This window comes from Thunnus thynnus, chromosome 19 (genome assembly GCF_963924715.1).
Source record: "Thunnus thynnus chromosome 19, fThuThy2.1, whole genome shotgun sequence".
NCBI classification, from domain to species: domain Eukaryota; kingdom Metazoa; phylum Chordata; class Actinopteri; order Scombriformes; family Scombridae; genus Thunnus; species Thunnus thynnus.
Genome location: NC_089535.1, coordinates 9,710,193 through 9,726,364, shown reverse-complemented (window position 1 = coordinate 9,726,364; position 16,172 = coordinate 9,710,193). Strand labels below are relative to the sequence as shown.

At 38.0% G+C, this 16,172-nt stretch overlaps 2 protein-coding genes across 3 annotated transcripts; both read right to left on the bottom strand.

Annotated features, from left to right (window-relative positions):
- Nucleotides 1-329: 329 nt before the first annotated feature.
- cacfd1 (calcium channel flower domain containing 1) lies at nt 330-10,118 on the bottom strand. 2 transcript variants are annotated; one of them, XR_010924625.1, is made up of 6 exons: nt 9,526-10,118; nt 6,676-6,748; nt 4,844-4,969; nt 4,559-4,666; nt 2,844-4,165; nt 330-2,741 (listed from the first exon to the last, which is right to left on the bottom strand). XR_010924625.1 is itself a non-coding variant. In XM_067573962.1 (5 exons), exons 1-5 carry the CDS (start codon nt 9,632-9,634, stop codon nt 4,075-4,077), a joined length of 507 nt encoding a protein of 168 aa, XP_067430063.1. In that variant the 5' UTR covers nt 9,635-10,118; the 3' UTR covers nt 330-4,074. The 2 variants fall into 2 exon arrangements, 1 of the variants encoding a protein (XP_067430063.1); XM_067573962.1 differs by having other exon boundaries at nt 330-4,165.
- Nucleotides 10,119-11,045: 927 nt separating this feature from the next.
- ptcd2 (pentatricopeptide repeat domain 2) lies at nt 11,046-15,701 on the bottom strand. Its single transcript, XM_067574668.1, has 10 exons — nt 15,550-15,701; nt 14,241-14,333; nt 14,021-14,150; nt 13,734-13,851; nt 13,249-13,327; nt 13,064-13,155; nt 12,831-12,944; nt 12,653-12,727; nt 12,451-12,564; nt 11,046-11,652 (listed from the first exon to the last, which is right to left on the bottom strand). Exons 1-10 carry the CDS (start codon nt 15,677-15,679, stop codon nt 11,431-11,433), a joined length of 1,167 nt encoding a protein of 388 aa, XP_067430769.1. The 5' UTR covers nt 15,680-15,701; the 3' UTR covers nt 11,046-11,430.
- Between the last annotated feature and the right edge of the window lie 471 nt (nt 15,702-16,172).

Genomic DNA, 16,172 nt, shown 5'->3' with positions numbered 1-16,172 from the left:
ATGAACAATATTTGCATATTCATAAATTTAACAAGATAATTGAACATTTTGTGGTAAAGCTACATCAGACACAAATTATTATTCCAAGCAGATTCTTATAATTATCTTTAAACATGTCTAGGGGGGATCTTTAACTAGTGCACATAGACTACTTTGCTACATTTCCATAAATATGAAAAACTGGACCATCTGTAAGTTAACTGAACTCTTATTATGCTTTTAGAATTTGTGAGAAAAGCTCACATCCAATAACACTCATTTCTAAAATGTAACTGAAGCTGTCTAATTAGAGCTTTAACCCAACAAAACACCAGAAACCAACACCAAGGTAGTAGTAGCAAGTGTGTTTAATTCACTAATTGATGACAGGATCAGGATTCACATCACAACACATATTAAACACATATCCCTTACAGCAGAAGATATTGTCAGTTTTGGATGCACATCACTGCAATAAAATAACGATGGACTGGTGGATGGACGGCTGTGGAAAGTAACTACGTAGCCTTATTAAAGCTGTAGTGTGAGACGGTGTAGTGTCAGGCTGTAGCATATCCCTGGTGTGTTTGTAGTGTTGCACCACTTGTGAATGCTGGTTGTGCATGTTTTTGTCTTTTCCATTGGCTTGAATGATATAGTAACTTCATAGTCATGCTTATGCTAAACTGTATCTACAATCTATGCATTAACTACTGTGTCTGTATGCTGTGTATTGTTGAATATCATAACCTGAGAGCCGGAGGAGGTGATGTGTGAATAATCACCGCAGTCACTGACCAGCCAATAATAGACTTAAACAGCTGTAAGAGGTACGTGTGAACAATTATTCCCAAAAGCATCCTTGTTAACCATGACAATAGAGGCAAGGCAACAAAACAATATAAAACACAAATCGTACATTGCTGACCACTGCATATCTCATTTCAGTGACAAAGGCAAACCATGGCTCTGATGATTGTGTGGGATACAGACCAATTAGTCCCTGAATCAAGACACTGTCCCTCATTAAATTTTAATGTGTCCTGGTGGAGTAGAGTGCACTAATTAGACTCCTAATGAACACAGAACAATCGGCAGATATATTCAGTAACAGATTGGAACATAATTAAAAAGGTAAGACATGTTTTAAAAATGAGATCAAATAAGCGCACACATTCCAGTTTCTTTTCGTTACGTAATGTGCCGCAAAGTCTGCAGTCACAACTTGGCTACCGGCTGCTTGATCATGAGGAACAAAACATAAACAAGCTGAGCTCCTCTCACCCATTCACTGAAAGCTTTTAAATGCTACTAAAGGTCGAGTGCAGGAATGCCTCAAGTGAGCATCAGCAAAAGCTTAAACAAACTGAAAAGAAATACATGAAAGCATAAAACAAACACAAGAAAAAAAAAAGAGACTGTCTTTATCTTTGGGTTTACCACATACATTCCCCCGATTCTAAAAATGTCCCTAATGCCCGGGTACGTTTGAAAATGCATTCAGGCTGCAGTTCAGAGGTGTCTGTGCACAGTAGGTGTGATGCTGAAATTACTGGCTTGGTATTCGTACCTCAGACTTGTCATTTGTAATATGTGCGTCTCAGGCAAATGAGTTGTGGCTTTTCAGAGTCATTCAGGGAAAGCAACCGATGATCTTTTGGGACTCTCAATACTTGTTTTCGGATGAAAGAAACTGACAACTGTCCCAAGTCTAAATGCAACTGTAAGTGTGTGTATGACTGTAATAATGAAAATACGAAAGAAATTCTTTATCAGATTTCTTGATTAAACACACCCTTTTCTACTAAAAAGCTTGAGCTATCAAAGGTCATAAATCTAACTGCTGCTATTCAATAAATTAAACTAATTCCTAAGAAAAACTATGATCTCAGATGAGATCCTTATCAACAGAAATAGACTAGCAGTTCATAAAAAAAAAAAAAAAACAGGGGAAAAAAACACTTATGGTAACACTTTACTGGATGTTATTTACAGATCTGTTGTAATGGTTTAAAAAGTTAGACAGCTTTTTTCCCCCCCAAAACACTGGTGATAAAGTACTCTTCACCTCAACTAAAACTGATCAATCAAGATCAAAACAAACCAAGGAAATACATACAGGTCTCATGCATAGTCTGCACTGACTTGTGCGTTTGAGTCTACATACATGCTGCATATGTTCCACATTGCTGACTTGTACTGAAAGGTTTTAAAAAGATCCCCAATTATAATTGGAAAGTCTTCCCTGTTGCCTTAGTTGACATTTAATGCAAAAATGGACCACTCTCTCCTGTGAGGCAAGTTGTTCAAATTAAACGCCTCACTGCTAAAAACTTGATGATAATGAGGTTAGAGCTGTGAAACAGTGACATCAATATTTGAGAGGTGATGCCAAACACAGGATGACACACACAGCTTGAGTCTCGCTCACACTCTTTCTTGCAAAGCTTAACTTTACTTTTAACACAAACAATGAGAAATGTCTATCTCTCGTCCTAATATGGATACTAGAGTACTTACTTATTTTATGAATGAGGTGATGAAGTGTTTGACCAATCAGTGATGATCATCCCTGCAAACACCGCCCCCACAGTTCCTGTACTTTTGGAAACTACTACCCCCTGAGCAGGGACTTTTTGGGGGCAAAATAATCTCCGTGGAACTGAGATTGTCCATGGGGAACCTTTTGAGGAACTCAGTTCCGCTACCTGTGTTTCCACTGGAGGGACCAGGGTCTAAATTTTAGGAAGATCATTTTAGTACTTAGTAGTACTTTCCAAAAGTACAGGAACTATGGGGGGGGGGGGGTTTGCAGGGATGACTGTTGCTGATTGGTCAAACACACACAGCGTGGTTGCTTCAACATGTGTACCGATTCATTCATAAAACAATGAAGTACTCCAGTATCGATTTAGGACCAGTTTAGGACAACAGGAGGACATTTCTCTTTGTTTAATAATGTAAAAAGTAAAGTTAGGCTTTGCTGCCGGCTTCCAGACTTGTTTTAAAAAAGGGCGAGAGAAAAAGAGAGAGAGAGATAGCGTGAGCGAGCTGACAGTACGAGCGAGAGAGAGAGAGCAGCAGTGGTCAAGCGAGCTTGAGACTGAATGAAGAGAGGGAGTGGCAGTAGCCAAAACAAAGCCAGTGAATGAGAGAAATAATAGAATATTTTCTGATTGTTTCATGGTGGTTTTGTCATAAAGCAGAAATAAATAACAACAACAGATGATTTACTGTGGAGACAGACGCTCTCTGCATTTCTCCTTTTCATTCATTCATTACATCCCACTCATGTCATAGTAAATACAAAGAACAACAAGACAAGTCTGTGTTGTTTTTTTCCTGATGTGTGAATGCTACGTTTCAAGCGCCGCCCTCATTTTTTAATTCCTCCTGGGTCTAACCTGCATGATCTACCTGGTTTCTTAGATGCGGTGGAAAAGCAAACAGGAATGCACTACAGAGACTTTTAGTTTCAAGTTTAGTTCCTCTGGTTCCAAATTACCTGGAACTTTTGGTTGAAACAGGGTTTTAACAGGAAAGTTCCTCATCATTTGACCTTTCTTTACTCACTGCACTCCCTCAGTCAGACAACTCTGAATCACAGCCTGAAAGTCATAGTGAATGACCTGAAGTCAAATATGTACATTTTACAATCACATTATTTCTATTCAGATTTCCTGAAAGGCTCGGGCTACAAAGATGTAACTCACAAAATTTTTCCCACCAAAAAAAGGGGTTTAATAACTGACAGCAGCAAAACAACAAAGGGAAACAAATAATAAATACAACCCATAGGAATAATTAAAAACATAAAAACAAACCATCAAATCACAATGACAAATCCCATTTACACGCCAGGTACCAAATAATGGACTGAATTCAACGTCAGTCTGTTTGGATACTATTAGGTCAGGAGAACAAGAATGCAACAGTTTAACCAAATAAATAAATTCAGTACCGTTGTTATTTGGTGACAGAAATGGAATAGAGGGAAGGAGTAATGGAGGAAGAGGTAGGATGGATGGAGGACAGGGAGAAAAATAATCCTCAGTAAGAAAAGAGAGGAAGAGGAAGGGCGGGAAGGCAGATGCCTCACTCTGGAGCGCCGTTTGTTGTTCCTGTCATCCTCTCTTCATCCCCTTGTTTCTGATGCTGCAGTCTGGCATAAGTCACTGCGTCTCCCCTGAGAGAAAAGGAAAAAGAGGAAGGAAGAAAGAACGCAAAGACAAGGATGGTAATAAAGAGTTATGGCAAGGTGGGGGAGGTGGGTAAAAAACAAAAAGGAAAAGCAGGAATGACAGATGTTAATTGCAAGGTTATTACACCACTCACCTTGTCAAAAGTTAATTTGCATGAATAAAGAGGCTCATTAAGATTGTTAAGACTTTCAAGCATAAAATAAAAAATCTTATTAACTGATTATAATGTGACATATTGAATTTAATATGAGAGCCTGGGAGTGTTTTTTATGGGTGAGACATTAGGAGATAAAAGTAATTACAAAATGTCTGTATAGAGCAGCTTTTATTCAAATAGATAGTGAAAATAAGTTATTAGCCACTGATAGATGTCTTACTTTTTGCCTAAAGACGCAAGGCCGTACAGAACTCCTGTAGCGAAGGCGATGGCGTTTCCAAACAAGGTTGTAAAGGAGAAACTCAAGAATATGGGAAAGAGAGCCATCCTGAAAATTACCAAAGAGACAGTAAATCATATTACAGTGCGTACATGCTGTAGATAAAACAACCACATTCCCGAAAGTATGTCTCTAACTAACCATTTGAAATTGTCATAGCAAAAATTGAATTTTTCATACAGTGAAACACACTCCCCAGTGACATAAACCGTGTATTGTTCTCACCCGCAGTAGAAGAAGGCTTTCTGCCAGGGTTTGAGTTTGTCTGCGCGGGCGGCCACTGCATTAGCAAACTCTATGAACTGGCAACAGAATGGGACCTCACATAGGAACAGCACAAAGGCGTTCAACCTTGAGACGGGAGGAGAAAGGACACAAACGCAGCAGTCAATCAAGCCCGTGCACTTTAATCTCAAATACAACTCTGGCTCAAATCACGAAGAGGAGGTTTGGAGGAATTTCAAAACAGCAGCCTGTTAAGAGAAGAACCTTTACTGCTGTCACCACTGTAGTCGTTCAAGGTATTCAAATTGGGCTGGAACACTTGTGATAAAATATTTACAGCTGTAAAAACAGCAGAAAAGTTTTTAAGTGAACTGGTGAAATAGTGAAATAAAACTGACATGATATTAGTTTGACTGACAGTCACAACATAACTTGTTCTGGCTTTTTATATAAAGACTTCAGCCTTTGTTAATCTGTAGAGTTGTGGACAGTAGCTTCCTAATCGTGGATATAAGATTCAAAATTAAGGAATAGGTGTGTTTGTTCAGCAAAATCTTATTTCTAAGAAACCTGTAAAGCCTCCTTAAACTCTGGTGTAAAGAATAAAAATGGCAAAATGTCTTGATTTGTAATTTTTACCATTCAATATTTATTTCAAGCTAGCATTGTCGCTAAGCTGACAATGTAAGCTCTTATTTAGTTGGCAAGAAAAATAAAGCATAGATATCTTTATTGAGGCATGTACTAAAGATGTATTTCAAATTCAGAGTAATGACAAGAATTTCTCCACACCTGCTACTGCTCTCTATTGAAACACATATACTGTAACTAAAGGAATGTAAATGAACAGGTAATATGAAAGCATAATGCATGGGATATAAAAACTGGAAATCTGAACAGTGAAGCTATGATGAGTCACAGACGTTTAAAGGGGACGTATCATGCACATTTCCAGGTCTATATTTATATTCTGGGTCTCTAGTTGAGTATCACTGCATGATTTACAGTTCAAAAAACTCCTTATTTATCTTATAGTGGCCCTTTATGCAGCCGCTCAGTTCAGCCTCTGTCTGAAACAGACTGTTTTAGGCTGTCTCTTTAAGGCGCCCCTTCTAAGGAGCCCACTCTGTTCTGACTTGTCACCTTCTGGAAGCTGCCCCTTAGCAGACTTAGAGACTATGTAAACAAACTATAGTCGTTGGATTTCACTCCTTTTTCTTGTTCTTTACTTACATCCGTACATGTTTGAGCCCGAATCTGATCTAAAATATTCAAACAACTCATGGAACAACCTTAGCAACAAAGATGACGGAACAGATTTATTTGTGGGCATGCATGAACAATTTGACATGAACTTGTTGGGAAAGTAGAAAAGACAGGCTGAAGCCCTGACTTTTGACTTGCAGGGAGCATTTTTACATATGTTTATCTCACGTTTTGGAACTTTGGCCATGTTGAACAGACACATCTGACATCATAACAGTACATAAACATGATATGTCCCCTTCAAGAACATTTGTATGTGACTTTCAGTTAGTGTTGTAGCTGCTTAGTGAAACATTAATTGGATCTGGCACACATTTGTATCAGTAAACATTATAGGTTGACACCCTAGCCAAACTATAATGGAACAATTAAAGTATTGTCTTATTCACTAGATTAAACAATCATCAGGCTGTTTAAGACAACACTTTTACTGTGCGACTGTATCCTGACAGTGACAAGTGGTTTTATAGTGTATTTATACCAGCAGCAACATATAAAAACATCTAGGCTCATGAAATGTGAATGCATGTTAGATTAAAGTAAACAAAACAGTGTTTAAGACTTACACCATCCATACTCCAGCAGCAATGTTTAAAGGGTTCACAGTGACACAGTTCCACACTCCTGCGATGGCACAGGCTGCATGATTCAGATCACAGAAACAATGTTAGAGTCAATCTAAAGACAAGGCTGTTATTAAGATGAAACCGATGACAGATAATTTCATCACACGAGCATTATTTAGAGATTGGCCTCTTATTTATGGAACATCTCAGTGGGGAGACTAGATCTTAAACTTAGGGTTAAGTCAGCACATAAATGAACATTTATAGTCATGTTCAGGACTGCTTTAACGCAAGAAAATCAGCAATGTGGAACATATGCAGCATGTATATAGACTCAAATGCACAAAAAACACACACAGATAAATGTCTGTCATGAGCAACACATTACTTTTACATCGGCCACATCAAAAGCAAAGGAATATCTGAAAAAAAAAACACTTATTAAAATGCTTTCATATCTAGATGTAAGAGCTATTATGAAACATGCTTGGCTTGAAAATCAGTTTCCCCATATCAAATTTGAAACACGTATTACCGCCGTATCAAAATCAAAGCGGGCTATATTTTTCATGTACAAGATCATTTCAGACAGATTCCTTAAATGATAACTATGAGTATTTTAATTAAAAGATTTTTTTTTTAGCTTTTGCCATGGCTGAGATTCACTGTGTGGAAAGTTTCATAACTTATTTCATTGTAGATCTTTAATAACTACACACACAGGGCCAAGAGGAATCATTGATTATCCATTGTCTGAAATATATGTATACTGCTATTAACGATTGTTTCATCTATAAGATGTCAGTAAATATTAAGAATTGGCTATTAGGGTGAGCCCAAGCTGATAACTTCAAATGTCTTGTTTTGTCCAACCAAGAGTCCAAAATACAAAAATATTCAGTTCACTACCATATATAATGAAGAAGAGCATGAAATTCTCAAAATTGAAAAACTGGAACCAGCAAAAATTTTGTATTTTTGATTAAAAAAGACAAACAATTTTTCCATATTTCCAAAATAGTGGAAGATTTATTTTCTGTCGATTAACTAATCAATTAATCAACTAATCATTGCAGCTCTGAGTGCTATATGAGATGAGGTATACAGGAATATAAACATGCACAAGTGCACGATGAGTTTGTTGGTTGTGCAAAAACTGTGAAAAATTGTGGGGTAAATTGTGGAGGAGGTTATGAAATAATGTGCAATTAAGCATCATCACACGTTTTAGAAATATGTCGGCAAAGGCAATTAACACAACCGCAGTAAATCAACCAATGTTATCAGTCCTATACGTCCTAATATTAAAAAAAATAATAATAGTTGCATTGACATTCCCATAAAGCAATCAATCATATAAACTGTGAGGTGTATCTGCTGTCGGGTTTTATGGCTTATTTTAAAAATAAAATAAAAAGGAGGATATGTCAGCTTTTAACCGTTGTAAATTATCATTAGTCCTGTGTGTGTGTGTGTGTGTGTGTGTGTGTGTGTGTGTGTGTGAGAAAATGACTGAAATTATATTTTTTAAAATGCAAAATCTGTAGCCAAGAAATACATTTATATAACAGGAAAAAGATCTAATTTTATCGACTGACTTTTGTGTATCCAATGAGATTAATAACGGTTACATTTCCCTGATAATGTGCACACTAGCTCGCTTACACAAACACATAGAGAACAGAAAATTGGTACTAAATATTTAACAGCTGTGCTTTTACTTCTGTAACAAGTCAAAATGTCAGGTGTGATAAACTCCTAGCAAAAGTCGCACCTCTACTTTAACACGTACCAGTGTGCAATTTTTTCAGGACTGAAGAAGAAAGAGGTGTCGAAAAAGTAGAATCTAAATTCTCACATTCAATTCACAATAATAAGTCACAAACATGTCTTAATTTACTGATGCCTATTATTTATAATTAGTAATTCTGCTTTCTTTTCGGGGGGCAAATAGCTCAAAATTTCATCACAACCCTAAAATACATATATTACAACTGCCCGTGTGTGTGAGACAGCTGTCCGTACACAAACTTCATCACACTTCAGTGTCTAGTATTATCTTTTGTACTCTGCAAACAGAAAATAGCAGTTTCAGTCTGAATCTCTGGTATGAGACGAGACGGTAAACATGCCTGCTGTCTAGGTGAAGTTTCATGCCATACAAGCATATCCTGCTCCTTTCCAGCCTCCTTAATAATACAGAGCCCATTGAATATGCAGTGCCCCAGGTGGTTAATGTGATACAGCTACTGTGACTCTAGTGTCACTGTGAAGGATAGAGAGAGAGAGAGAGGCAGGAGGGCTGCAATGCTGCTGCTGGAAATTTGCAAAGCCAGCAGTAAAAAGAAATAAATCTGTCCCACGCTGACTCCTTAGGGAATGAGTCAAAGAACCTTATGTGGACTTGATGGGTTTGTATCATATGGTTAATTTAGGAATAATAAGATGTTATAGGGTAAGCAAGCCAGGCAAACAGGCGGTGGCTGCTGCAGTGAAGGGACAATGGGCAGTGACAAAGCTTTTGTCCAACCTGGCTGAGCAACTAAAGAGAGGTATATGCTCAATCAGTAACATATATTCCCAAATAGTAATCTGATGCCTCATTTCTCTGCTGTCATCCTCATTTTAACAAAGAGTCCACACATTGAACTGTATCAAGGAGTCTGCCAGACTACAAAAAAAGAAAACTCCTGCCTGCCACAGCTGCCACAGAAATAACACAACTAAATAGCATTAAACAGTCAGCTGACACCACTTGTATTCACTTCACATGTTTGCCAGGATTTGTGCATCTTATCGCTTATCTACTGATAAAACAAACACCAGAAATGAACTTTGATAACCACTTACATATTCCTCCCAGAACCCCCGCTATTTTGCAGAGCCATCGGTACCACCATGTCATGCCATCATCATCCGGAGCGGGTTTAGTGGACGCTGCAGCCTCTTCAGAGCTCATTGTGTTTTTCTGGCAAAGTTAGCTAAAGCTACCCAAATCCACTATTTACAGATGAGGCTACCTAACAATAGCTAAGTTAGCTTGTCTCAAGAAACTTAACTGCTTAACTTAGTACGGCACGGCGGTCCCTATTAATGAAACTATATGTAATTTCAACTTTTTAAAAAGTCTTTTATCTTTTCCTTTCTTAGTGTTTTCGCGTTGGCTGATGTTACCAGCGGTTTTTCCACACAGCCTCCCCCGTCAGTCAGTACCAGCTAACCGGCTAGCTGCCTCCAGCCGCCGCTAGGAGTGGATATCACCGCTGCATACGTCCCCAACTCTGTAATAATCCTATAAATAAACAAAAACGATACTCCTTATCTACTTAACTACTATTTTATGGCCGTACGCTACTATCTGGTTGTTTGGCAATCAAGCAGGTCAGCTGGCCGCTCCGTTGTTCTCCTCCCTGGCTGCTCAGCCGATATGAGCAGTGCATTATGGGAGGGATTTCATATGCGTCATGGTTTGTTTACATGGTTTATTTACATGTTGGGAGGGGTCCGATCAACAGATTTGAGCTTGTAATAAATGCTTTATTACATATTTATGGTTGAAACAATGCACAGATGAAAGGCTGTTCATACTGGATCATAATGCACTTACACTGTAAGTGACGGGAGCCAAAATCCACAAGCCTAATTCTAGTGCAAAAATGTATTTTAAAGTTTATCTGAAGCTAATATGAAGCTTCAGCCGTCCAAATGAGTCGAATCAAGTCACTATCTTTCAACATTAGTCTTTTTAGTGCCAAAGTCACTCCTTTTGTCACTATACTTCCACTGTAGCTCAACAGGGAAACACTGTCCAAAGAAAAAAAAGTTGATATGATTAACTCAGATTGCTGAAGCCTCATATAAACGTCAGATAAACTTTGGATTTTGGCCCCCATCACTTAGATTGCAAGCGCATTTGAAGGGGATCTTTTAATAGCCAATATGAAGAAGGATGCCTTGCTCTGTGACTGCCTACTAGATGATGTGCACAGTTGTCAATTTAAACACAAAAGTTGATAATACACCGGTTCACATTACATGTCTTTGTCAAGTCTGAGAAAATAACTCTGATGATGCCACAGTGATGTCATCAGAATTGTCTCGGCTTGTAGACTATAAATTTACGCATTAAATTTAATGGAAAACAATTCAAACTGTGCATGTGGAGACTTATCAGTTAATCATTGCATCATGCATTTTTGGAGCTTGACAAAACGTACGATTAGGATATCTCTGCTGCATTGATTCTTCTGAGTCCCCCCTACTTTATGGAAATGTGATACTAAATCAATGGAGTGCTCCTTTAAAATGCATGAAACAGCAGAATATCAGGATTTCACCTGAAACCCAGCACATCAAAACATGACAAAGAATCTTTCTTAAAATATCTTATTCATCTTTAATCATTCACACTTTCACGTACACATCACATTTTTCCAATTCATTCATGTCATCCACATGTGATCCTTACAGGAATATTTATACCCATTAAGATGGTCTTTCCTCAAACTTCATTTCAGCAGTTTTCTGTTTAGTGTAGGTATGTACCACGCAAAAATGTACTGTGACCGTTTGCAACAAGATAGGGACAACTAGAATATGAGACTAAAGTTCAGTCTGTAGAGGGATGAATGTGTCTGTCTTAAAGGAGAGGTAGATAACTGGGACAAAATCAACTATAGCCAGAGCGAGGGTTTGCTAACACTTTTCAGCCACATATAACACTAGTTTTGAGGGACGGGGTTAAGGCAAGGTGCCTCACTCTGACAGCAGAGTGGACTGTAGTGGTGTCAGAGTCCTTCGGCTGATCCTCCTCTCCTCCGTTATTGGCGCTGGTTTCCTTTTCCCTGTTGGTGTGTAGCACAGCATGTCATCGAGGGTCTGCTGAATCACCTGTCCGGCTCGCTCAAGCTGAGACACTATCTGCTCCACTCTCGTCATGTGTGGTCCATCCTCACTTCGCAAACGCAGCAGATCCACCTGTGGAAGAGGTCATGAGAGGTCACTGAGTCAACTAGCTACTCCTTCACAGCAGAGTTTTAGCCTCTCTAGCAGTGTGGCTATGTCTGTCCATCACTCTTGGATGGATTGTCATGAAACTGTGTGCAGAAATTCATGGTCCACAGAAGATGAAACCTACGGGCTTTAGTGACTTTTCCAAAGGTTTCACCATGAGGTTCCTCTTTTTCGTTTTTAGGGAAACGTCTCAATTACTGGATGGATTTCCATGAAATTTGGTACACACATTCATGGCTCCTTCAGGATCAATTGTAATAACTTTGGTGATGTTTTAATTTTTCATCTGGTGCCATCATTGGCATAAATTTTAATGTGTCCAATACTTTGGTTTGTGACCAAACAGTTGCAAAACTACTGGTATACCCATCAGCTTCAGCTACTTTTTGTTTAGTACCATTAGGTCTGCAACTAACAATTATTTTCTTGACTTTGTCTATAAAATGTCACGAAATTGTGAAAACGGTGTACTGCAGGAAAACGTTTACATATTTGTGAAGAATAGTGCAGAGAGAAGAAAAAGAAAAAGACGAAAAAATACATTAAACAATTACAAGTAGTCTCCATCTTTATCCAAACCCTCAGTTTGTTTTTCAAGCGTGAGTAGCGGGTACTTTTTTTTTTAGATTCTATAATCTGTGCGCACACTAACCTAAACTAACAAAAAAGTGAGACAACATAGTTTAATATGCGGCCAAGATGACACATCTTTGTTTCAGATCACACGATGGCAATGAACAAGCAGTCAGATGTTTCACTCACCACCTCCTGAGAAAATTCAGGCTTCTTCACAAAAGAAGGACTTTTAGACAAAAAAGCTTCAGACAGGATGGAAACGGCGCCTGTCACTGCTCCGGACATTGCTAATAGTACAACCTAAATCACAAGAAAAAAAAAAAAAATTATGGAACAACAATGACATAAAATACTATGTTAACACTGTAGTTGTATGATGCAAACTTACCTTCAAATTTTGGCATAATCTGCTGTCTGTGCTCATTATTTGTGAATATAACGACCGTGCGCTCTCAATGTCATTCTGAAACAAAAGAAAGAAAGATAAATAAAACAGATTACTGGTATTATTTTAATATTCTTCACATCTTTCTGCATGAGTGATGAGTATAGAAGATATAACTAACCTGTCGAAGTGCTAACGCCACAGCAAAGCAGTAAGCATGTCTGGGGATAAAGTGCCCTTTGGTCTGACCCTCCTCTAAGAGAGCAGTGCAGATCCTGTAGGACTCAGGTGTGTTCTGTCCAACATAAAACATCAACGTCATTTCACAGCCAACAGTTACAAACATGAACTCAATGCTGTAATACGAAATGTCATTAAAAATCTAGGTAGATAATCCATTCACTTGACAGTTACCAGTTTATAGCAGGTGCCAGCTGCCAGGATCAATGTGTCCTTATTGAACGGTACACCTTGTTTCCTCATGGTTCTCAGCACCTCCAGAGCAACTGCAATAGTTGCAAAGTTTAGTATATTATAAACACACGTGTGACCATAACGTCAGATAAAACACAACACTAGAAGGTTAATCTGTCACTTACTTTCATGAGAGCCTTTTGTGAATAACATGTCTATGGCGATGTTGAAGGAGGTGGCGTCGTTGAAAAATCCTCTCATTGTCTGTTCAGAGAAATGAGCGGAAACGTTATTACTCCAAAAAAATATGAGTCTTATCTTGTTTTTCATTTTTTGTCACTTTGCCAATAGTCAGAGTAGAGGTCTTCTACGATAGTAAACGAAATATCTTTGGGTTGTGGACAAAACAAGACATTTGATGGGCTTTGGGAAACTGTGATCAACATTTTTCACCATTTTATATTGACATTTTATAGACCAATCAACTAATCAATTAATGAGCATTGGTTGCAGCCCTAAGATGCATTATGAATGGATCTCTTAACGGTCAACTTGAACAGGAGGAATAATTACAGAAAGAAAAACATGTGTCAGTGTTCATTTGGGCACCTGACTGTTGTTTTAGACAAATTTTAAAACTATGAACCCGTCCTTTAACGTAATGTTTTACCTTATCAGTAAGTGTAGCAGCAGCCATCTCCTCCAGACCCAGCTCATAACAGAGTCTCATGAAGACAGGACCAAACTTGAACTCTCCAAATGCCAAATTCTGGTTCTCTGCATGATACCTTGCGAGTGCAAATCAAAGAATCATAAATATGAAACTCAGATATTTATCACATGGTGACATTTTGTGGCTCTGTGAAGTAAGTAGAATCTCACTTATTTCCCACTTTTTCATAAGGCTAAATGTCTTGCAGAGGAGGAGCAGAGAAAATATTTTTAGGTGTACTGTACCTATACATGGCATCTCTGGCTATCATCATGTCATCTGCAGACTGGCACAAATGAAGGAGAAGCTTCAGCTCGTCTCGCAGTATCAGCTCGTTCCTCTGTAGCTTCTGATTGAACAGCTCAATATAATTCCCTGTAAAAAAAGGTGAAAATCCTCTATGTATCGAAATCGCATGACATAAAACTGTAACTTAGTGCCAGTGACAAAAAAAACAAACTTTACCTTTCGATCCAGTGACAAGGTGCGCCACTGCCAGCTTCCTCTGCTGAAAGTCTTGTAGTTTGATAACATCTTCTGACAACAGATGCCTTTTTGCTGCAGAGAAGGCAACAATTCAGGTGTGTTGATGTGATGTGTGGTAAAAAGTCAGGGTGGTATAGTGAGTAAAGACCACTGGGTAAAACCATTACCAAAGAAAAACATCTAGAAGTGGAAGAAGTATTCAGATCCTTCACTTGAGTAAGAATACCAATACCACTATGTAAAAGTACTCCATTACAAGTAAAAGTCCTGCCTTTAAAATCCTACTTAAGTAAAAGTACAGAAGTATTAACAGCAAGTTTGCTTAAAGTATTAAAAGTAAAAGTACCCATATTCCACAAAATTAGCCCATGTGACTGATATATAATAAATGTTATGATTAAATATTATGATTAAAGAATATTAGATTATCAAATTGAATTACAGTATAAATACTTGAAACATCAGTGTTAGAGCAGCATGTTACTGTTGTAGCTGCTGGAGGTGGAGCTACTTTGAACTATTTTATATACAGCTAGCTAGTTTAGTCCAGTGGTTCCCAACCTAGGCATTGGGCCCCTCCAAAGGGTCGCCAGATAAATCTGTGGGGTCATGAGATGATTAATGGGAAAGGAAAGGAGAAAAAATTCTGATACACAATTTGTATTCTTTTCTGACCCATTTGCAATCTTTTTATGCAATATTGGAGAGTTTCTCCATTTTTTTTTTTTTAGCATCAAATGGCTACTGAAATGTAACTATGTGAGAACTTTAGAGGGGAAACTGAAACATGACAAAATGCCCCAATAAGTAACAACAGAAATTCAAGCAAGAAAAGGTTTGTGAGCCTGAAAAGGAGGAAATATGTACAATGTATTGAATTGAATATCATATGAATTTAAAACTGCTCTATGCCAGAAATCAGGCAAGGTGCCTGCGAACTTCAACCCATGTAACTATGTGTTATAGCTTATCAGGACGTAAAATCCTAATCTGGAAAGTAACTAAAGCTGCCAGATAAATCTAGTGGAATAAAGTAGCATAAAATTGAACTACTCAAGTAAAGTACAAGTACCTCAAAATTGTCCTTATATACAGTACTTGAGTAAATGTACTTAGTTACATTCCACCACCAAGTTAAGTGGATTTTAATGCAAAGCTCAACACACTGACATGGACTGTTAACTTAAATGTGCTAATGTAGCCTAACTGTTAGCAGTCTGTAAATCAGCCAGTTTTAATAATCACTCGCGTTTCACACATGACTTTTAACGACTTTAGTTTGTCTTACCTCCTGCACAACGTTCAGTCCAGCCTGGCTGTAAAACACGACAAAATCCTCCTTTAGAGGGCTCATGTAGTAACGACCGACAACATTTACTAAATCTGCCCAGCGCCATATTGCCCGCTGACTGTACCATGGCGATGAAAACAAAGGGGACTGCTATTGAACATATTGTAGTGTTTTAAAGCGCTAATTCCCATACAGTGTAATTAAACATATTTTAAAATGCACTTAACACTATAAGTATATTAATGAATCAATTATCGACTGGGATGATATGTTTAACTATTTGTTTTCATTTTTATAATACGCAATTTGCAAATGGCATCGTCCAACATCCGGCGCAGAGCACAATTTTAACTCTACATTATTAATTTTATCATCATTTGCTTTTCTTGTCAGTGACATGAAGCTGTGCTCATTTTCATGCCATACGTTTTCTTTTGCAGAAATGGAAAAATCATTTAATTAAAATTATTATTATTGTTGACCAACACGGCAGCCAAAGAGGTGTTTGTCTTTTAGCCAACAGGTGGTGCTCTTGCACTGCTTTTTAAACATGTCTGAACCATTGACTGTATATAAATCTTCACATACAGTAAATGGTCCGAACAGGTTGTTGCTGCCCG